This window comes from Aspergillus clavatus, genomic scaffold (genome assembly GCF_000002715.2).
Source record: "Aspergillus clavatus NRRL 1 1099423829796 genomic scaffold, whole genome shotgun sequence".
NCBI classification, from domain to species: Eukaryota; Fungi; Ascomycota; class Eurotiomycetes; order Eurotiales; family Aspergillaceae; genus Aspergillus; species Aspergillus clavatus.
This window is the reverse complement of record NW_001517103.1, coordinates 447301-469043: the sequence shown is the minus strand read 5'-3', so window position 1 is coordinate 469043 and position 21743 is coordinate 447301. Positions and strand designations below refer to the sequence as shown.

Below are 21743 nucleotides of genomic sequence, written 5' to 3'. Positions count from 1 at the left end.
CTATATACTGCAGGGGCCATGCGCACCATTTGCGACTTCCATCGCCCAGATGCTAGGGTCGACACCAGACAGGGAGTGATGCCCATAGTAGGAGTTGCGGGTTTCGGAGGGTTGAGAATTTGGAAGGCGGGCGTGGTGATGGCCTGGAGGACTTAGGAGATCTTAGGTCGCTTGGCATTTGGAAAGCCCGAGCCTCCACGCAAACGCTTCCGTTCCATCGCTTCCAACTCCTCCTTCATGATTCTCTCTTGCTCGGTCATCTTCTTGGGTTGCTCGAGCACTGAGCCCTTTTTCCCAGCCAGAGGGTTTTTCTTCGCCGCAGATGCAAAAACATTCTTGGTTTTGCTAGTGTTGAATGACATGGAGATTTTCGGAGCCGCCTGTGGCACGGTTTCGATGGAAGTCGCAGAAGATGCAGCTGCAGTGGTATCTGGCGTCAATGAAGCAGAATCCTTGTTTTTCTCCTCGGGCGACTGTGTTCTCGACTCTGCGGCCTTCGGCTCGCCGGCTGCCTTCGACCCAAAGCCAATGTTGAGCTTCACTTTCTCTCCCTCCTTCCGCTGTAGAACCCGAGCTTCATGATCAATCTCCTCCTGCTTTTCCGCGTTGCGCTGAGCCCGCTCGATCTGTTCCTGAATCTGCTGTTGTTCTCGCTCCTCATCTCCCCTATCCTGTCGTTCTTTCTTGAGGATCGCTTCCCGGCGTCGCATTGTCTCCGGGCTCCGGTCGATGTACGAAACAAACAACCCCTTCTCGGTTTCTTCAACGCGGCAGATACCTTCCCGGCCGAGATGCGCCGCAAACTGTGTAAGACTCTTCCATTTGGTGGCGTTCATGTGTATGTGCTATCCAAAACGTCAGTAACCCACCAACGATCTAAGCCTTTCTCTCCAAGCGACATACCTCTTTATCAGCGATAACTTGTTGATAGAACTGATTGATATGGACTTTCTTCTCTCCATGTGTAGTCCTGAGAAGATCCACAAAATTCTTCATGAACTCCTTACTGAAATCCTCGATATGTTTCTTTGGATCTTCACCGATGAGCAGCATCTGTCGCACGTGGCTTTCGCTCTGTACGTGGCTGGAAGGACAGACTGTTAGTACACTTGCGCCATACTATTTCTCAAGATTGCAAGACGCAACTCACCATTTGAAGCCGTTCTCATCGCGCATCTGGCGCTCGCAAGCCTGACAATACCACCGCAATCTACCTAGTCCTTTCTTGGGCCCAGTTAGTACTCTCCATTTCTCCTCCATTGTAGGAATGCAATGGGCGAACATACAGATTTGAGCTTGTTGCTGATCGCCTTGGTGCTTCCAGCCTCGGCGCGAGGCATCTTGACGATCTAGGATGCAGAAAACGAGAAAATCCAAGATGCGCTTGATGGTTTGACTTGTCTTATATGGAATGAATGCGATGGGTGGTCGATTCAAGATCGACGGGATGTGGGAGCCAGTTCAGAACAAGAAAGATGGTCGAAGATAAGATGTGGCGAGGAAGGCGGTCAGCCTGGATCAGGTGTGGCTTGTGCTTGTTATCAAAGCCACGTGACCAATGCACTGCGTAAATGGAAGGGAAGTTGTAAGTTGGAGTGATGGCAGTAAGTCCACCTCTATGGCTCAAAGACACAATATCTCTGTTGTTAAATCTAAGACATGAAACGCTATAATAAACGAGGACCCGACTCCACCTATCCTACCTGCTTCCTGGAACAGTTGCTTTTCTAGAAGTGACGCCCATCTTTAAAATACAATCGTGGAGGTAGGCATGAAAATAGCAAATATCACAGTACATGTAAGAGTGCAACGATTCCAAAGTCCATCGTGGAAAACTGCAGCGATAAAACCGGAGAATTTCGTTGCTTGACTCCTTGATTATGTTGGGACAGTATCAGAGAATATTTCAATGTGATCACATCGCGTATTCATGAATCGCCGACGGCCCGTTCTCATTGTATTCCACACGGCTCATGAAGCCCTTGCTCAAGCCTTGATCAAGGACAAAGATGACTTTGGATGCGACCTGAGCCCCGAGAAAAACTGCCTCCTCCATGCCGTGACCACCAGTTGACGCACCGCTGGGCCTGCCAGCAGTACCGTTGCCCATGCCCAATGCTCCAGCACCGCTGGCACCTGGCGCGTTGCTGTTGCTTTGTTCCTTCCACTCTGGGAAATATTCCGGAGGTCTCAGGGTTTTTACAGAAGTTGGCGTCTGCGAATGACCAGTGGAACGGTGGTGTAGGGAACTCGGGTCGAGCGACGGTGTCCCTGGGGGCATGTTACCCACTGCTGGATTGCCCGAGTGAGTCGCAGCAACGAGCAGAGGATTGACACCGTGGCCTGCGGGGTGGTGCATGGGACCGGGCTGTCCAGAAGGAGCGGGTGTGTTGGTGCCTCCGGTTGGCAGTGGAGTAGAGAAATTTGAAGGGATTTCGGATGTGAACATGGTGCCCGATGGCGAGAGGATGAACTTCTGCGTGATTGCTCCAAGCAGAGCTTGGGTGAAGCCTAGGGCAAGCTGTCAGTACATGGGGGCAGTGATAGTATTAGGATTGACGCCACATACCCTTGATCTTACTGCCATTGCCCACAACGATCAATGAATCCCAAAGTTCACTTCTCTTGGCTGCGTCAGGCACAGCAAGAATGGTATGATGAATCTGAGTCGCGATATCTTCCAGAATACCACTGGACAGGCGCTCCCCAACTTGTTCCTTAGGAGTCGCAGACAGGAAGCGTTCGATACCGACTTCAATGTCCCGTTTGTGACGAATAAATCGCCTGGGACCATCCACCTTCTCCTTTTCCGAGTCTAAGCGCACGAATTCTTCGAATTGGAAGGAAGCCTTCTCTTTCTTAGAATTTGGAAGCCGGACAGGTTTCGCAGCCTGATCTGCTGCGCTTTTCTTGGAAGCCTTCTCGGCTCTCTCTTTGTCGCGCTTCGCGAGAAACTCGCTTGTATTTCCGCTGACAATGGCAGCGACATCCAGTACCCCTTCGTCTTCCTCACCCTCTGCGTTCGTTCCTTCCGGTCCAGTCTGGATGTTCTCGCCTGGCCCACGAGGAACGGATCCATTGGGAGCAGCACTTTCCTGGGCACTGATTGAGGTCGACGGGGCTGGGTTGGCCCCTTGTTGTGCAGTTGCCGCTGTGCCAGGCAGAGGCACGCCAGGTGGTAGGATTTCTGTGATATTGCTCCTCTTCAGCTGCTCGCACATCTCCCTCGTAAAGCCCTTGGAACGTAGTAGCTCCCAAAGCCTATCTGTCATATAGTCTCCACCACACCCTTCTAGGGCAACACCTCTTCCATGCTCGTTGACCATGAAATCTGTTACGGCTGTAACGTCGACCTTGTCCTTGCCGACATCGATGACCGTAGCGGTGGATGTTCCGTAACCATAGCAGATTGCCAGTGCCGAATCCATGAGGCAGAAAGCAGGTGTCTTGAACTTTTCAAAGACAAACTGGGTGATGGCCTCGCGATCACGGGCAGACCAGACGGGCTCAGAAATGAGCATGATTGGTGTGTGGAAAGGCGGACTGAGGGTGTTGTGAACATGCGTCAGAAGGGCGAAGAAGCACGGCCAGTCGACAATGCGTCCGTTCTCGATGGGATAGACGGCGCCTTCATCGGACGTGACGTCCTCTTCATAGACGATATCCTGTGCGGGTTCTTGTGCGGTCTCCTGTGCAGTCTCCCTGTTACCCTCCTGTCCCGAGCCAGCCTGAGGTTTCTCTCCAGTCTCCGCGTCGTCGGGCTTCTCGGGCTTCTCAGCCGTCTCAGGCTTTGGTGTACCTTCTGGCACCGAGGGTTCCGCATCCTTCATTTCCACGTCCTCCTTGGGCGCGTCAGCGCCATTGTTCGCTTTGACATCGCGCCGTCTCTCCTGAATTTTATATGGTTCGTACTCGCCCTTCTTTTCGCCAGGAAACATACGCGTGGGAAAGCGAAATCGCGCGGGAGTAAAGGATTCCGGAAGGCCCAGCTGCGCCAGGGTCACCTGAGAGCCTGGCGCAATTATCTAGAACGCGATGGTCAGTGAATTGATGGGGCGTGGCTATAAGTGTGGGTGCTTTGCGCGAGATGCATGAAGTTGAGACTTACCAGAATGTGTTCATCTTTGAAAGGCGGCATCCTGGGCAGTCCAGCGTGATGCAACAACTCAAGGACTTTGGGGGGAATCTGTCGCAGTGAGGCCGACCGCGGTGATGGACCTGCTGCGACCTTTTGCGCGTTGGTCGCTGGGCGGTAAGCCTGATTAGGTTAGGCGCCATTAATGTCTAGATATGGAGACATGATCCAGAGCTTGGACAGCCATATCTGTGCATTTATCTATCAGCTTTACAGAGTACATGGATCTACATTCAAAAAAATGTATTTACAGAACGGTATATGGTTCTTGGGATAAGCTCTTCCTTCAATTGAGCCGCGTTTGTCTGCTTCCAAACGCTTCTCAGTGGAGATCATCGTAGGTGACTTGCAACGGAATGGGATATACCTTGAGTATACTCCCATAGAAGCCGCAACCTACGAAATGTATCACTACCCTTTTAATATAAATTCTAATCTCGTCTCTGTTACATAAATGCAGCATTGAGAGTCGCGCAGTATGTGCTCCGATCCGAAGCCCTCGAGAAATTGACCCATAACCTCAATTCTAACCGATCTACAACAGATACAACCGGCGCAGAGATCCTTTGATGGAAGAAACTCAATGGCGCCAGAAAAAAAAATCACTAGGTTGATTGGCATAATCTCATCAATACAGAACGAAGATGCACATAAATTCACAAACCCGCTGACCGTTCCCAAATCATAACCCGAATGACAACCCGAAACTCCAGACCATTTTTTCTTCCCAAGTTCATGTGGACGTAGATAGGAGGATGCAGAAGCAACTCCCAAAAAGCAGAATAGGAAAAGACTGACAGCAGAAAGCGTTGCTCGACCTCATTTCGCAAAGCTCATTCTGGAGCAGCATTATACTTCTCCGTGGCCGAGCGAAATAGCTCCTGCTGCTGCCGCAGGAGTTCTTCCTCGGTCAGCCCGCTCTGCTCCATCTTACTTTGCTTCTTTTCTCGGGACTACAAAATATGCAGATGTCAGCACTTCCGTCTGGCGCGCACTCCTGGAATAATTGACCTTCAGCTGTTCTTTGTGTTCCTCTGCAACCGCAAGCACATCGGGGATGTAATCGCCGAATCCAAGATCACGCAGAGCCCGCTCCACATGTTCACAAGCGATTGTCTTCTTCGCTTCTTTCTCGCTGATGTCATTGGCCTCGGAAGAAATCAATGTGATGAATTCGACACAGCATTCCATGAGCAGATCTCGCGCATCCTTGGAGAACGTTTGGCCGGAGGAAGGTGGTAGGATCTCAGTGATGATCTTCTGGACCGTTGCTATGAGGGGGGGATAAGAGTTAGTCACGTACTTCGAGGATGTATGGGCCGTAAAGCAGGGTCGCAAACGCGAGGTCACACATGAAGCTTGCGGACAGTATCAAGCGTTGATAGGGAAAAATGCGCGACAAAAATCAGGTCCAGTACGATTCCCGCATACGTACCTTTGGGAAGCGACAGGTCGTCGTTTGCTGTCAATCGATCACAACGTCAGTCAGTGCGCCAAGACGATAGTATAGGACTGAACTTACAGCCGAACTCTCTATCAGACATGGTGGATTATATACGAAAATGTTCAGAAATTGGCAGCGCTCATAAGTCGCAAAGCAGTTATTATTGCAAAAGTTATGTCTTGTTACACTTCCGCGTGGGGCAGATGGACATTAGCCTTGATAAATAGTCGACGGGAAAGCCCACTACTACGCGTGGAGAGAGACTCGACACGGGACTGGCAGAACAAAGGCAGAATCCCACCGCTCTCACCCTTTATCTTCACGATTTTTTTTTTTGTTCTCTCGGTCTTCTTTCACAGCTTCCTATTTTCTTCACACAAATCACAAGCGAGTCAAAACATTTGAGATCTTTGATGATGATCAAGATCCTCTTTGCCATGCCATGCTAACCATCAAGTGCAAGCAGAACTAATTATCAAAGGTATGTCAGTCATGAACAATGAAAAACCCCCAATCTAGCATGATGAACCTTGTTGTCGCCCCTATCATACCATTCTATGGTGACGAACACTGTCCTAGCCAAACGGACTATCTGATTACTCCTTTGATTCACTCAATCTTTCATTCAACCCATTCGTGGTTCAATTGCTAATAGCTTGAAGTATTCTCTAGACATATCTGGATTCACACTGGCCTGAAGAGTTTTATGAGACTCGGAGACAAATCCATTTCTGGTATTTGTCCAGTCATGCCGGTCATATCTGTGTAGTGAGAGAGACGAGCACTTGGAGTCAGCAACAACTCTTTAAATGCATTCGAGCCCTAGGTAAGCCAATATTGTTCTGATTTTCCCCTTCCCCATTCATATGATGAACACCCTACATTCCATGCTAAGTATGAAGGTGTGTTGCACCTAATGCTTATAAAATGTACCTGCTTTTCATCTTTCGGCTGATTATATGTATAACATCTTGCTGTTTCTGTCTATTGCTTCATGGGTCGCGGTATATACTGACGATCACATATAGATGAATCTTCTAGATAAGTGTCTATGCTTGGAAAGCTTCCAGAGCTTGATCATTCCACCTTGTTGCCGTTAGTAAGAATATATAGCATCAGTAATGAAGGCAACTTACGAAATAAACTTTCCACTTAGCGAAGCTGGGGCGTCCAGCACAAGTTTAGCCATCACATGTCCGGGCTGTTCGGGCTTCAGAAGCTTGCCCTCTTTGTGGACAGTGGTGAACTTGGAGTGCATTTGGGGCTCCAATGTCGTAGCATGGTCTTCTCTCAGCGCCCGTTGCATCTCAGTGTCAACCATGCCGGGTCTGATCGACACAGTTGTCACTTCGGGTTCCTCTTCGCCCAGAGTCAAAGCCAGATGGTTCATGGCGGCTTTTGTTGCTCCATATAGACCCCAACCTCTGTAGGCGGACACCGACGCTCCCGACGAAGTCAGGACAATCTTTCCCTTGGACTCGCGTAGGGCTGGCAGACCAGCTTTGACCTATCGTAAAGACCAGGTTAATTGCTCCAAACCAAAGAAGTAGGAAAGCTTACAAAAGCAACCAAGCTGAAAAAGTTCACGTCAAATCCTTGCTTCCACTGTTCGACGTCTGCTTCGGCAACCTTGCCGACCTGTCCGAGGATTCCGTGGTTGAGGACCATGCCATCGAGACGGCCGAAGGACTTAATGGCGAGGTCGACTGCCTTCTGGCCAAGAGAAAAATCTGCCAAATCGCCATTGAGCACCTCGACTTGCTTATTGTACTGCTCCTTGAGCTTCTGAAGAGGCTCAACGCTGCGGGCTATCACGACGACATTATGCGACTGAGGGGCAGTAAGGAGGTACTTTGCGATTGCGAGTCCGATGCCTGTTAGTCGTGCGAAAAGAGCAAGTCAGTCTCGGTGTTCTCTCGTCAGAGCTGCTCCCAGGTCGAGGGGATTGGAGTCACCTCTTGAAGCCCCAGTGACAATGATGGTTTTGCTTGACATGATTGGTTTGTTGATGGAAGGAAGAAGACAAATAAAACTGCAATATGGCGAATCGAATTGAAATTTTTTTTGTTGTCAGGAAGACAGGTCTTATCAGGTTGCTTGGATGGTGCAGAGAACAACAGCAGGGTGATGTAATTTCTGCAGTGAGGGGAACGTGGGGTCAACTTTGATAGAGGAACGGAATCCCCAATTCCCTCGTCTCAACAAATCTAGAGATTAAGCATTCAACATTGATTCAAAGCAGATAAGTACCTCAAAGTTCAATCATGCTTTGTTCTTGACGAGAACTATCTTACTATTGTATTACGCTAATCTATTTTTTCATGCTTCGAGCTCTTCCTGCTCTATAGGAAACATAGTCTCATATAATCATATGAGACTGCAAGTGCACAAAGAGCCCTGATTTGCACACTAGATGTATAACTGGGCATTGGCATATATTAGCACAGATCCGAGAGGACCCTGGACTCAAAGTCTATTATGTCGAGACTGATGAATTCAGAATGCCGCGGGAAAGTTCATTGTGGGACCGCATAACCGATATGGGACATTCGAGCCGTTCGGAGAGAAGGAGATCCCACAATATCGGATTCAAGGGCTCCAACTAGTCTCATCAGATAGGGAAACCACTGGAGACAGCAACAATGCTATCGCAGGCTGGTAGAACCTAAAACTTGCGTGTTGATCAATTGCAGGGCGTAGGTCCACCTTGTCAAGGCCTATTACACGAAATGCCAATGCTATCGAACCCACTTCCTGATTTCCCCGCTAAATTGGATTAAATCGCTTATAAGACTTGACGGAGCCTGTCACGAATTCCTCGATAGTAGCTCCAGAGGCGAAGATTGAGTGTCATTGTGAGTTGGAAAGGTTGGAAAATTGCCGAGAGGTCTAACCGAGATCTAGGTCCGTAATTGCTTCCACTGTCTCCCTAACGATTCCAGGGCCTCAAAAGAAAAAAAGAAAAAGGAATATGTCTTCTGTGATTCTTGGAGGAGGCATCATCGGCTCTTCGATTGCCTACTATCTCTCTCAGAACCAACCATCAGACGAAATCCACGTTGTCGAAGCCTCATCGCAGTTGTTCAGTGCCGCATCCGGGTATGCGGCCGGGTTTCTAGCCAAGGACTGGTTCGCGCCGGCTCTTGCTCCTCTAGCAGCTCTTTCTTTCGACCTTCATGAGTCTCTAGCTGCTGAACATGGCGGAGACAAGAAATGGGGGTACATGAAAGGCACCGCGTTGAGTCTGGATGTCTCTGATGGGAAGAAAAAAGGAGGTGCGCGCGGAGATGATTGGCTGCGTGCAGGCACAAGTCGAGCAGAGACAGCTGCTGGATCCAAAAGCCCAATCTATCACGAAGCGCCAGGCTGGATGACGAAGCAGAAGAAGGGAGTCTTTGAGAAGATCAGCGAAGACGACACCGTTGCGCAAGCGTTAGTAAACCGTTGCTGATGCTTTGGCAGATTCTTGAGACTAACTCCGTCTAGGGACCCCTTGAGATTATCCAAATTTTTCATGGAGACAGCCCTGTCTAGGGGTGTCAATTTGCATCATCCGGCGAAAGCCGTTTCTCTCGTCACAGATGGAGCCAGTAACACAATCACCGGTGTCCGGATCATTGATTTGACCACTCGAACCGAGTCCACACTCCCGTGCACTAATCTTATCATTTGTGCCGGACCCTGGACTCCTCAAGTGTTCTGCGACCTTTTCCCTTCATCTAGTGTTTCGGTTCCCATCACCCCGCTTGCAGGCTACTCTCTTGTGGTTCGTTCCCCAAGATACACTCTTGAGCACGAGGCCAAGGGATACGGCGGCCGAAGCCATGCTGTGTTTACCACCCATCCTGCCTCAAGCGGATTCAGCCCCGAAATCTTTTCTCGCGAAGGTGGGGAGATCTACATTGCCGGCTTGAATAGCACACAGATTCCTCTTCCGAGCCAGGCAGAGGACTCGCATAAGCTCATGGAGCAGAAGGAGATGGAAAGATTGAGGCAGGTGGCGATTCGCCTGATGGGAAAGCTGGTCGATGGCAGTGCCGAATCCACGGAGGAAGTTATCAACACAAATGACTTGGAGATCGTACGTGAAGGTCTATGTTTCCGTCCTGTCTCCGCTCGCGGAGTTCCTTTTGTCGCTAAAGTCGAGGACGACTTGCTAGGCGGGTTTAAGACAGGCACTCAAAACAAAAAGGCAGCTGGTAGAGCGAGAGGAGGTGTGTTTGTTGCTACAGGTCATGGTCCCTGGGGTATCTCACTGGCTCCAGGCACAGGAAGGGTGGTTGCGCAAATGGTTGAGGGACTCAGGCCTGAGGTTGATATCAGTGGCCTGGCAGTAGGCGATAGTACGAAGGCCAAACTCTAAGTCAAATGGAAGGGATGAAAATAGCAAATATTAGTTTAATCTACTTGTAGGATACCCTGCATCTCAACGTCGAATTCTAATGATCGGATTGATGATATGTTTACAAGACGTAGCTTAAGAAGATGCTATTTTATACTAAGCTTGCATAGCTGACTCATTATGCTCTCGGAGTTATCCTTGTTCCGCTAGCCAAAGGTTGTAGCCTCAGGCTTAACTATCGGCGCAGTTAGTCAGCATCTCCGCCACGCGATCGAGCTCTCCAGAAACTTCAAGCTATGTGAAGAGCAGCAAGATAGATTCACTCCCTGCGCAAAAGTCCTCTAGTTGCTATTTCTCCTCCCACCACCTGCCTCAGGACCTCATTATCTATCGCTACTCGATAGTTCTCAATCCGCACCTTTCGCCTTTCCTAGTCCAAGCGAGCCGAGGTCGTCGCACCCCTACCTGAGCATCATGGCCAATTATCTCGCCTCCATTTTCGGTACAGAGCAGGACAAAGTCAATTGCTCCTTCTACTACAAGATTGGCGCCTGCAGACACGGCGATAGATGCTCTCGCAAGCATGTCAAGCCGTCATATTCCCAAACAATCCTCATGCCAAACATGTACCAAAACCCTGCCTACGATCCGAAGAGCAAGATGAACCCGAGCCAGCTGCAAAACCACTTCGACGCATTCTACGAGGATGTCTGGTGCGAGATGTGCAAGTACGGCGAGCTGGAGGAGTTGGTTGTCTGCGACAACAACAATGATCGTAAGTGTGCCTTTGCTTGGTGGCTTCCCTTTTCTTCAATTCAAATTGAGACTAACCCGGGTTGCTCATGATAGACCTCATCGGCAATGTCTACGCGCGATTCAAATATGAAGAAGATGCACAGGCGGCGTGTGATGCGCTCAACTCGCGCTGGTATGCCGCGCGACCGATATATTGCGAACTGTCACCAGTGACGGATTTCCGAGAAGCATGCTGTCGGTTAAATAGCGGGGAAGGCTGTGTACGAGGCGGATTCTGCAATTTCATCCATCGCAAAGATCCCAGTGCCGAGCTTGACCGTGAGCTGCGCCTGAGCACGAAGAAATGGCTCAAGGAACGGGGCAGGGATGCTAGGAGTGTTAGCCGGAGTCCTAGCCCAGAGCCGACACGGCGGAGATTCTGATGCTAGGGGGAATTTCTCGTGTATTATTTCGTTTACATATCCGGCGTTGGGGAGATTAATGACATCTGTCATCTGTAACTTCTTGTTCGCTTGTTGTGATATCAAAGCTAGCTTACTTTGTTATTGAAACCATGATTCTAATTTTTATTTCCACTCCTTTACAATGGACACAATAGGCTAGTCAACTCTTGTAGTAGGGGTCTATCCAGTCCAACCATACCTCAGTTGATGAAGAAGCTTGCATTTATAAAAATGGTGCCAGTCTTGGCACCTGATAACGCGGATCGCGTGGATCGCGTCGCAGATGGTTTTCCCCGCAGAAAAGCGCTGTAAGATTCATCTCCATCGACACCGCAGCTCTGAAGTAGATTAAGACTATCTGAAGATCATGGCAGACGGTGTTGCAGGAAATGACTACAGTGATAGCAATCGCGCCTTTTTGCAGGCGTTCATGGCTCGTTCGACTATGACATTTGCTGAAGCGAAACCCGTTCTGGCAGCTATCTTCTCAGCGCATGGTATGAAGTCTAGATCGTCAAAAGTGATACGTTCTGGTATCCAAGAGAGACCCGCTAAAACTTTTATAAATCGAATAGAAGGCCAACCTGTCTCCGCGGACGATGTGACCGAGGAAGATCTTCACTCTTATATCAATGCAGCCAACACCGCGATTTCTCCCTTCGACCTGGAAATCAGAAGTACGCTGCCCCAGCTGCGGCTGGACCAGCAAGAGAATGAGTCCACGCCATCAGAACGGGTGTACGCTCTTGTGAACACCACCAGCGATCCGGTCATGCAGTTAGCCACCACCTACACGGCAGACGAGATCGCCTTCATCAAGCGGATCCTTGACGCGATATTCGATACGAACAACACCCGACGATCCGAAGCCATGGTAGTGAGTGGGATACAAGCTATTCAGCTAGCCAAAGCTTCGACGGATTCGACCCGTCGGGTGTCTGGCGCTGCCACACAGCAGACGCAAGGAGGAGCAGCGCAGTCGTTGACCATGTCGCAGGCCGAGATGGTCCTGAAGCAGTTGGTAGAAGATGGCTGGTTTGAGAAAAGCCGGAAGGGAAACTACAGCTTGAGCCCGCGAGGGCTGATGGAGTTGCGGGGTTGGCTGGTTGCAACCTACAACGAGAATGACGAGGGTGCACGGGTGGATAAAATCAAGTTCTGCGCGGCGTGCAGGGATATCATCACAGTGGTGAGTTGACGACAGCGATTTCCCCATTGAGCTGATTTCTGACATTAGCGGGATGGACAGGGCCAACGCTGCGAGAATCGTGACTGCCTGGGTCGACTCCACGACATGTGTACTCGCAATTTCTTCCGTATGCGGCAAGCAGAGCAATGCCCCGTGTGTAAGGCTCCTTGGTCTGGTGAAAAGTTCGTTGGCGAGAGAGCCATCACTTCCATGAACAACCGATCAGTGCAAAACAATAGGCGGATGACGAATACACAGCGCGAGAGCGATATTGGGCCTAGCACACAGGTGACAAGTCTCGCTGAAGACGGCGACGAGAGCGAGTGAGGCGGATACCTCTGCTCCTATGGACGTTTAAAAGATCATAAGCAACATTGAGCAGCATATTGAGCAGCATCCATTGTCGGCGCAAGCATTTCCAAACGACTGCTATGACCCTGCGACTCGCTGGCGCTCATGAACGGGCAGAGGGCCACGTCCCATACAGCTCGGATGCATGATGACCAACAGGAAAGTCATGTGCGCACCATTGGACGTCTTGACGGGATAGACTTCCAGGTAGAGTCCGACAATCTACTTAAAAGGTGTACCGAGGCCTCGTGAGATTGACTGAACGCCTGTTATGCCGAGAGACTGTTGGCCATAATCTACCCCTTCATGATGCTTCTATGCAATTCACCACGCAATTCCAGGACGAGAAGGGACTCCGCGAACGCTAGATGTTCAATTAAGTATCTGCTTGCAGACACAATACAAATAGGGCCGCAGCGTCACCGCTGAGGTACCAGCTGCTCTTGACACCACAAAGCTTATCCAAACGTGGCTTCGGATAGATTTACTCCTCACAGAATACAACATGAAACAAAGCTTGATAGATGTTTATCTCTTCTGTCAGTCACTGGAATAGAAAATGCTTTTCTTGCTGTCTTTATCTCTCCTTGATTAACCAAGGCAGGCGATTTCAGATTAGCAGGTATCATTGCTCCTTTCCAGCTTGATCTCGGCTACCACAGTCCCAAATAAAAGAAGAAAGACAGCAATACGATGCGCGGCGCTAACCATGTCACCTAAGTAGGCTTGACGGCGAATATCTGAAAAGAACCTAGGGACACCTTTAGCCAGGGTGATTGTGGATCTTGAAAGAAGCACTTACCAGTCCATTCATTGAAATCATATTTGCCGATGTCGTTATTAGATTGGGTGCCAGAGCACGACGCACTACAGCAGGCAACTTTCTCCCCCTGACTCATTTCTTTGTAGATGTTGAGGTCCGACTTTGTGTCCACGATCATGATATCTGCGCAAGGTATCAGCACGGTCTACCGTGTTGGACGTGGGTAGCGTAGACATACCATTGAACCCAGCTTCCTTCAGATAGGAATGATATTCCTCCACTTGACTGGCGCCTGCAATGCAGCCAACATACAGCGCCAGATTATTTGTGACATCGGATGGAAGCTTCTTCCGAGCGAGGATGTCACTGATGGCAACCCGACCCCCGGGTTTCAGGAGGCGGAACATCTCATGAAAGACAAGGCTTTTCTGCTCATTTGGTACAAGATTCACGACGCAATTGCTGATGATGCAATCGGCCGTCGAGTCCTCGAGGGGGATGGCAGTGATGAAACCTTCGACGAATGAAGCGTTCGAGATGCCCGCTTTCTCGACATTCTCACGGGCAAGCGTGAGCATTTTCTGGTGGGTTGAGAGTAAGCTGCCCGTTTCTTAATGGAAAATTAGAAAGAGGACAATCCGTACCTCAGTCATATCAACGCCGATGGCCTTTCCCTTGGGACCGACTTTGCGAGCAGCTAGAATGACATCGATTCCACCGCCACTTCCAAGATCAACCACGGTTTCGCCCTACAGTATGATCAGTAGGTGTGGAACGGTTGATCTGGGCCGTGTATACCTCTCTCAAACTTGCCATCGCCAAAGGATTACCGCAACTGACTCCCAGGTTGGCATTTTCGGGAAGTGACTTCAGATCCTCAGGGTCGTAACCGAACGCTTTCGCGACAGTAGCCTGATAGTCCTCGGCGTTCTCCGTTGAACTACGCTCTGCTAGTCCCCCATAGTAGCTTTGGACTGCCTGGATGGTTTCTTTCGATTGCATGGTGCTTTGTAGGTGAAGGTGATGGAATGGGAACTTGATCGTTGTCCACGGGGCCAGAGCAAGGTTGGCAATTTATACCTTTTGGACAACCCCACATTGTGATCGACTTAAGGCAGCTCGACCCGCTATCAAACGGTCAATATCAATCATTCTTTCCTTGGACATCACACTCATAGATGGAAGCATGAGGTGTAACCGAACTAGATCGGTGATATGGCCTGATGATTGGTCCGTTGGATCGGAGTCTTCAGTCATTGTTGCATGAGGTGTACAATTGGAGAAGGGCTTCAATGGCCAATCAAAGCCAGGCAGTGACAGCCTCTTGACACCTCGGCAACAGTGAGACCCAGTCTACCATCACTGTCGATGGTCGTCCGAGGAAAGGCTTCGATTTTCTTGCGTGAAAGTGGCGAAACACCCTGTGGTACTGCTTGCCCGTATAGTGGGAACCTGATACCGCAGAGACATCACTCCATTATCTTCAAGCAGTTGAAGAGAGGCTCACAGTGACCAATTTACCCGGGGACTGCTAGGCCGCAATCTCAAGCGAATCAAACGTTATAGGTCTGCTCCGGATTTATCGAAACAGTCCCAGACATTGTAACAGCAACATCATTGTCATACCGCTATGACCACTCTACGTCGGCGTCGTAAAGATAGACCTCATATGCTATTCGAAGCAGTTCCTACGCCACATGCTCATCGAGCTGTGCAAATCGCGATCCAAGAACCTCATGACGGTACGAAATGTCTGACAGATGTCCCTATTCAAGGCCCTAGTGGAGCCTGCGCTCCCTCGTGCCCGCAGCTTGTACCAATAGCTGTGTCCTTTGCACTGGAGTAATGTCGGCATGAATGACTTTCAGGGTCAATTCCCGGGCAAGTTGGACTTGTGATTTATACTGCCATTTGTCAGAATCAGAGTCAGCGAGTTTGGAAGAAATAGAACTTACCCCATGGCGTTCCTCGAACTCATCTATACACCGCAGCTCGTCCAGCAAGGCAGAAAGATATTCTCTCCAATCGAAGGTGAAAAGGACCCTAGCAAGGAAAACTGGAACTAGAGGTCCATCGGAAGCAAATCAGTGAAGCCTTTCTCCATCCGAATAACAACATAGGGATTGTAACCAATCTCCGTGAACTTTGACCATTGAGCTTTTAGTTCATCTAGTAAATGACCTTTCTTAGGCTCTGACCTGTTGAGATACGGATCCTCGTACACAGCAAAACGATTATCAGAGCCTGCATAGCGAGTGACAGCAAACACCCCTGTGATAGGATATAGGATGTCATCGGATGACGTAGTGGGTCACTGACAATCGAAAAAGATGGTTGATTCCTCTAGCCAGTATTGGACATAAAAAGTCCTCAATTGCATTCTTGAAGATCCTGTTCAAGCCACGATACGTGATCCAGGGTTTCCAACTGGGTTGGTTGGGCATCCGAGGCAGATAGTATGCGACGAGCATCCATATCTCATTAGAAGCCAGAGACTGTGGACTGACGGGACTTGACTGTTAAGATCCATCTCGAAAGGAGGGGCTCTTGGATCTTTGAATTGAAGTGTGTGCTGCTGCAGGCCTTATTCTGTAACCTGCCACATGGTTTTCCTAGCCGCTGTTTTCCCTCTTAATGAGTTGTGTCCGACACCTCTTTTATTCGTCTCCATCATCTCTGGAAGGGGAAGTTAGCTGTTAGAGTCCGATGGTTAAAGGTGAGTGAAGCGAGCTATCAGAAAACTTGGCTAAAGTCCAAGCACTGGAGAACAGACACGCTTGATAACACTCGAGAGGAGATAAGACCGTTGTGTTGAGCTTAGAGACTATACTGCTCTGTCTGACTACTGGTTTGGAGATCATTCTTCCCTTGCGCCTTTTTTTCCTCCTAGGACTAACATCACATCCCCAAGCTATGTCACAACCGTCCATGATCATCCATTGGACTATGCCTCAGGTCAGTGAAAGAGGCAATATCCGAGGATGAAGCCACATCCTGGTAAAGGAGCAAACAGCCATAGGCTCAAGTATACTTCTTACTGGCTGTCGATATCTACAACTGGCAAATGGCCCCAGTGATGTTCTTTGTCTGATAAAGGACCCTCACACGAAACGTTAGAGTACTAGCCACGAAGATAAGCGAAGAGTAGATCGACCAACTCACCCTGACCGTCGCACTTATGCCCCTGAAGGAACTGCAGTTTGATACTGTACAGAGTTGATTCCGAGGCTGAAGGCTGCGCGATCATATTGGGGTGCCAAATGAGTATGTCCAGGCAAATATCTTGTTTGATCACCTCTTAAACTGTGCATTTGCGCGAGAAATGGATAATTACCAAGAACCCAGACTATTTTCCATATGGGTTACTAGAAGAGCAAAGAAAAAAAAGATATAGAGGTATGTAAGTAGGGGGATGTATGACTATGAACAGATCGACAACTCAAAAAGGAAACTCCACAGCTCAATGATCAAATGCATATCTTATCTTCCCCGCAAAAAAAGAAGAAAAAAGAAAGAAAAAAAGAACAAACAGAAACGATGACCAAAGCGCAAGACGTCCTGTCTATTTCTTAGGAGTCTCCACAAAGTTGGGAAAACAGTCCTGCAGAGTCTTGCTGTGCTTATTCGAGGCATGCTCCGTCAGGGCAGGAGCACGAGTCGTGCGCAGGAAGGTCTGTCTGCAGACATTGCACATGATGTCCTTGGCAGCTTCGTTCTGTACTAGATAAGTATGACAGCCTATTCTATTGATTCTGGAGATGAGATACATACAACTTTCAGCTGTGACTTGGCCGAACCTTTGGCATCTTTGGCATTGCGCTCACGCTTCGAGGCGGCTTTGGCTCCCTATTGACACATCACGATGCCAGTCAGCTCATGTTCAGAGAGTCAAGAACAGATGTCTCTGAGATCAGACCGGTTTGAACTCACGTTACCCATGATGTCTAGTGTTTGTTATGATCAACAAGTACGATGCGAGAACAGCTGGTGATGGAGGGGAGAATTGTCAGATGAAGTTTTTTTTTCGCCCTTTTTTGCTGGATACCGAAAATTACGAGCGGGGATCTGCTAATCTCCCCTGATAAGGTTAAGCTTGGCGCAGAAATGTGTATGGTATTGTAACGTAGAATACAGCCATCACTATTTCTGGATGGCCTCTGGGAGACCAAAAGAGGACTGGACTTTGACAGCAAGCCGATCAATTTGCCTTCCTTCAGGTGTCACACCAACATGAACAACATGATATTTACTACACGAGAAGCGCTATATATCAGGAGATAATGCACAAATAACAGTCCGTCTAGGGCTGAGCATCCTCGGCCAATATCTCCTTGATTCTCGGCAAGATATACCTCCCATAATCCACCGCATCGTTATAGTTGTCGTATCCTCGAATGGAAATGAACTCGGCACCCAGTTTGACGTAGTCTGCCAGCGACTGCGCAACCGTTTCAATCGACCCAACCAGCGCCGTCGAGGCACCGCGCGCATTCGTCGCCGTCACAGTAGGATACCACAGCGCCCGATCCTGCACCTCGCCTCGCGTCGCGATGTCCAGCAAGCGCTGCGAACCAGCATTCTGTGGCGCCTCGAACTTCTTTCCGGCGGCGTTCGCCTTCAAGGCATCTAGGGTCCGATGCGCCTTGGCCCATGCTAGCTCGTCCGTCTCTGCGACGATCGGTCGGAGCGATACCCAGATCTTGGGCCGGTCGGTTGGATCCCTTCCAGCCTTGTCGGCTTCCGCATAGATGCGGTCGATCTGCTCCTTTGTCTCCTTCAGAGGCTCTCCCCACAGGCCGAAGATATCGGCCAGCTTTCCGCCGATGCGATATGCCTCATCCGACGACCCACCAACCGAGACGGGGATGGTCTTCTGGACTGGTCGAACACGGTTCGTAAACTCTTTGAACCGGAAGAACTCGCTATCCCAGTCGAATGGGTCGGCTGATTCCCATGCTCGTCTGAGGATGAGAATGTAATCCTCCAGTCTTGCGTATCTCTTTTCCTTCGACAGAAAGTCGCCCTCGCGCGCCTGTTCAGCGTCGCTGCCGCCTGCGATCAAATGTACCACGACTCGGCCGTGACTGAGCTGGTCCAGTGTGGCGAGTGCCTTGGCAGCGACAGTTGGGGGAACGGTGTTCGGGCGTAGGGCGATGATGACCTTGAGGTTCTTGGTAACGGATGCGATGGTCGCACCAATGGTGAAGGGGTCGAACGATGAGGAGTCGTAGGGGACAAGGGTGTGGGTGAAGCCGTAGTCATCTAGGGTGCGGGCGTAGCGGATGAGGAAGTCCGTGTCAATCCCCGCATTGGGGATGGGATGAAGCTCCGACGAGGGAGTGGGGAAGGTGAGGCTGATGAACGAGGGCATTTTGTGTTCTTCGTAGGTGGTATGGTCCTGGGGGATCCCCTGACTGGGAAAAGTGTGACTTTATATATCATTCTACTTGGTATGACTCGGCTATGCTTCTCCCAATGCTGAAGATGCCATATGTCGAGAAATGTAGCAATATCACACCTTGGACATCCCTTACAAAGCACAGCCGGAGCTTATCCGAGACAGATGCAACATACAGTCCATGCTAGGATGTTGTTATCTTTCCCCATGTCAAGTGGGAGGATGCTGAGATGGCGTCAGTCACTTTAGGATCACGCCATGAACATCCAGTCCATTTTATGCGCAAGCAGAACATCATCCCAATTACTATCTATAAGATCTACACGAATTAACGATATAATGTTCTTAGTGGCCATCTTTGTCTAGCAAATGCCTGTTCACTGTGTCATCTACTCCGCATCTCGGGTTTTAGCCCTTTCCCTCCATTGCTTATATTGAGGACAACAGAACTTCCAGATTGGACTCTGCATGAAATGGGGCACTCGTCTACTCGACGTCGAAGCGGCACTACTGGACTCATACTGGAACCTCGAGATTCCGGACGTCTCTAGACTCAAAGCCTACTCGCTGCTATAACTATACAGCTTGCTTGCCACTCGTGCTAATGTCTGTCGAACTGAAAGCTTTCTTATAGCCGGAAGATCACCCATATCTCGTGCAGGCAGTGATTGGTACGCCGGTACCTCAGACTGCGAGTTGACGCTACCTGCCAGAGGCTCAAGTAATCAAATCTATAAGAATGGGATTAAGATTGCAACCCATGCCGTCTGAAGAGAATCTGAAGGTACTTTTATTGCTTGTATTTCATAGGTCAGTATGCCACATACGCCTCCGATAATGAGGGACCTTGCATGAATAGCCAAAGCGTTTTTGCGAACTGGAGAAGGAAGATCCTCCGGTACTTGCTCTTAACGCTTCGTGCTACTGTTATGCTCCGCATGGGTTGCAGATGCTCGAACTCTGCTGTCAAGGACAGCTTGATACGTGTTGAGGATTTGATGTCGCCTGTGACTTGGAGCAGTGGCCATCTGAGATGAGCATGAGGTTTTTCCCATTTTACTCTTACTTAGAATTAACATAGCTAGTGCCCCCCTTGGATAGAAATCTCTAGGCTCTCCCCTAGTCGCCTCTGTCAAGCCTCCCTATAGGGCATTTAGCCATGAAAAGCTCTGGTAGATGGGCGGGTGATGGCTTTAGGCATCCTTGGCGAAGCCCTAGGCTGCAAACAAGTTGAAAAAGACTATAAGCGACCTTTGGGGATTGAGATTAACAGTCTTTATTCCAATAGATTACTAGAGCTTCTATATAACCGACTTGGTGGCAGTCGTTTCATCTGGGGTTCCGGGGAGATATGGCCTGTTATGCCTTGCCCTCGATGCCGGGGCCACGGGGCGGAAAGTTGAATGGCCTTCTCTTACCGATCGCATCTGATCGTTGAGGTACGAGTGGACATGGGTTCATTAAGAGTTTCAATGATCAAGATCATCCCGCAGATTGGCATTCCGACTCCCGAGGTATTCCCCGGATATTCTCAGCATTTGCAAGGCCCGTCCTGGAGTGAAGATATACAATGGTTTAAATTGATCTTGACTAAATTTCTCATTTCTTCTTCCTGGCGCTTCGAAGCCTGGAAGGCACCCGAAAATGCATCGTTGACGCTTTTGCTATGGTGATGGCCCAGGTAGTGGCTGCAATATCAGCCGGATTGAACGCATGTTTGTGGTGATCCGAAAGTAGCCCAGCCGTACCTTTGTAGGAATCGGACTACAGGGGGAATACAAGGAATACAAGACATTATATAGGTGAAGCCCTGACTTGGCCCCCCCCAACCTCGTATGGCGGAGGAAAGGATGCGGCTTTCAGCAAGGAACGTCTAGACCGGCCCTCTGAGAGTAGGAGAACTCCCTTCACACAATGAAACGCGAATTATTGTCTTAATATCTATTCTTATCTCTCGTAGACCGTGCGGCTCACCAGGAAGCAGCCAACGAACTCTAGTGTCAGGAAGCCGAGGGTACACACTATGGAGATTAAGCCGAAACTCTGTATATTAGCTAATGATTGCAAAGACAGACAGAACAAATCGATGATTGGGTTCCGTCCTTGTCAAGATGTATTCTGGAGTCTGGACAGACCGTTTTTCTGTATGGAAACCAACAGGACAATAACTTAATTAAATTTGACCTGCATCCGAAGTACATCGCGGGTTGGTTCTGGATTCCATGACTCACCGAGTCACCGTCTGATTAGCATCCTGGCCACATGCTACAGGGAATCGTCTGTACTAGCCAAATATGGAGGAAAAGGTGCACAACAGATAGAGTGACATGCCTTATGAGACATTCCGTTTGTTCCTGCGCAAATCCTACACTTTCGGTGTTTTGTTCCCGGCTGACCCGCGGACATAACAATCCCCTTGAGCTAGACTGTTCTAGAATAGTGCAGATGCAGTTTGGGCAGCCCATGCCCTGTCAAGATCGAAAGAGGAATATGGTGTGTGTGTGTGTGTGTGTGTGTTTTTCCCCTCCTAGCGGGACCTATATGGCAACTAGCTGAATCCCTCTGAGGGAGTTGGCTGGTTATATCACCATAGCTCTGTTTAGGCAGGTGTTTATTCTCAAAGATAGGTGTACATAGAACCCGCTACAGCTTACGGCATTGATGCATTTCTCCAAGCCTTGGATATCTCATGAATATATGCAAGATCCAACTGGGCTGTAGAGACTGCTGGATTGATGAGGCTCCGTGTTCAATGCAGCGATCTCCCTGAACCTCGTGGCTCAGACCCTGAAAGCAGCGCTGATAAGGAGAGAACTGAGGGGTAATGACGCTATGATTTGATCTAGACAAACCTTAGGACGAAATAGCTTTGAGGGGCGGAACTTGATCAACTCAGCCTGGTCCAAAGATGCAGCGTTAGCT

At 49.4% G+C, this 21743-nt stretch overlaps 10 protein-coding genes across 10 annotated transcripts, besides 1 other annotated feature; 3 read left to right on the top strand and 7 right to left on the bottom strand.

The window, feature by feature from the left end:
* Nucleotides 1-152: 152 nt before the first annotated feature.
* Nucleotides 153-1340, bottom strand: ACLA_061970 (putative C2H2 finger domain protein (Kin17); the record flags this gene model as incomplete). Its single annotated transcript, XM_001273660.1, has 4 exons — nucleotides 153-845; nucleotides 904-1084; nucleotides 1151-1224; nucleotides 1287-1340. 4 exons carry the CDS (start codon nucleotides 1338-1340, stop codon nucleotides 153-155), a joined length of 1002 nt encoding a protein of 333 aa, XP_001273661.1.
* A 575-nt stretch (nucleotides 1341-1915) lies between these two features.
* Nucleotides 1916-4138, bottom strand: ACLA_061960 (putative chromatin remodeling complex subunit (Arp9); the record flags this gene model as incomplete). The annotated part of the gene is made up of 3 exons (XM_001273659.1): nucleotides 1916-2511; nucleotides 2570-4025; nucleotides 4109-4138. 3 exons carry the CDS (start codon nucleotides 4136-4138, stop codon nucleotides 1916-1918), a joined length of 2082 nt encoding a protein of 693 aa, XP_001273660.1.
* An 830-nt stretch (nucleotides 4139-4968) lies between these two features.
* nctB (negative cofactor 2 transcription regulator complex subunit NCB2) lies at nucleotides 4969-5679 on the bottom strand (the record flags this gene model as incomplete). The annotated part of the gene is made up of 4 exons (XM_001273658.1): nucleotides 4969-5088; nucleotides 5147-5406; nucleotides 5571-5597; nucleotides 5658-5679. The coding sequence occupies 4 exons, from the start codon at nucleotides 5677-5679 to the stop codon at nucleotides 4969-4971; spliced, it is 429 nt and encodes a 142-aa protein (XP_001273659.1).
* Nucleotides 5680-6628: 949 nt separating this feature from the next.
* Nucleotides 6629-7574, bottom strand: ACLA_061940 (SDR family oxidoreductase; the record flags this gene model as incomplete). Its single annotated transcript, XM_001273657.1, has 4 exons — nucleotides 6629-6665; nucleotides 6716-7086; nucleotides 7140-7453; nucleotides 7535-7574. The coding sequence occupies 4 exons, from the start codon at nucleotides 7572-7574 to the stop codon at nucleotides 6629-6631; spliced, it is 762 nt and encodes a 253-aa protein (XP_001273658.1).
* A 976-nt stretch (nucleotides 7575-8550) lies between these two features.
* On the top strand, nucleotides 8551-9942 carry ACLA_061930 (NAD(P)/FAD-dependent oxidoreductase; the record flags this gene model as incomplete). The annotated part of the gene is made up of 2 exons (XM_001273656.1): nucleotides 8551-9011; nucleotides 9066-9942. 2 exons carry the CDS (start codon nucleotides 8551-8553, stop codon nucleotides 9940-9942), a joined length of 1338 nt encoding a protein of 445 aa, XP_001273657.1.
* A 453-nt stretch (nucleotides 9943-10395) lies between these two features.
* ACLA_061920 (zinc finger CCCH domain-containing RNA-binding protein) lies at nucleotides 10396-11099 on the top strand (the record flags this gene model as incomplete). Its single annotated transcript, XM_001273655.1, has 2 exons — nucleotides 10396-10696; nucleotides 10771-11099. 2 exons carry the CDS (start codon nucleotides 10396-10398, stop codon nucleotides 11097-11099), a joined length of 630 nt encoding a protein of 209 aa, XP_001273656.1.
* A 388-nt stretch (nucleotides 11100-11487) lies between these two features.
* On the top strand, nucleotides 11488-12809 carry ACLA_061910 (non-structural maintenance of chromosomes element 1 family protein; the record flags this gene model as incomplete). The annotated part of the gene is made up of 4 exons (XM_001273654.1): nucleotides 11488-11617; nucleotides 11696-12309; nucleotides 12370-12632; nucleotides 12692-12809. 4 exons carry the CDS (start codon nucleotides 11488-11490, stop codon nucleotides 12807-12809), a joined length of 1125 nt encoding a protein of 374 aa, XP_001273655.1.
* Nucleotides 12810-13376: 567 nt separating this feature from the next.
* ACLA_061900 (putative ubiE/COQ5 methyltransferase) lies at nucleotides 13377-14425 on the bottom strand (the record flags this gene model as incomplete). Its single annotated transcript, XM_001273653.1, has 5 exons — nucleotides 13377-13411; nucleotides 13463-13606; nucleotides 13662-14004; nucleotides 14068-14172; nucleotides 14222-14425. 5 exons carry the CDS (start codon nucleotides 14423-14425, stop codon nucleotides 13377-13379), a joined length of 831 nt encoding a protein of 276 aa, XP_001273654.1.
* Nucleotides 14426-16985: 2560 nt separating this feature from the next.
* ACLA_061890 (uncharacterized protein) lies at nucleotides 16986-17362 on the bottom strand (the record flags this gene model as incomplete). Its single annotated transcript, XM_001273652.1, has 3 exons — nucleotides 16986-17138; nucleotides 17195-17269; nucleotides 17354-17362. The coding sequence occupies 3 exons, from the start codon at nucleotides 17360-17362 to the stop codon at nucleotides 16986-16988; spliced, it is 237 nt and encodes a 78-aa protein (XP_001273653.1).
* Nucleotides 17363-17723: 361 nt separating this feature from the next.
* ACLA_061880 (LLM class flavin-dependent oxidoreductase) lies at nucleotides 17724-18794 on the bottom strand (the record flags this gene model as incomplete). Its single annotated transcript, XM_001273651.1, has 1 exon — nucleotides 17724-18794. The coding sequence occupies one exon, from the start codon at nucleotides 18792-18794 to the stop codon at nucleotides 17724-17726; it is 1071 nt and encodes a 356-aa protein (XP_001273652.1).
* Nucleotides 18795-21314: 2520 nt separating this feature from the next.
* Nucleotides 21315-21338: a microsatellite.
* Nucleotides 21339-21743: the final 405 nt, after the last annotated feature.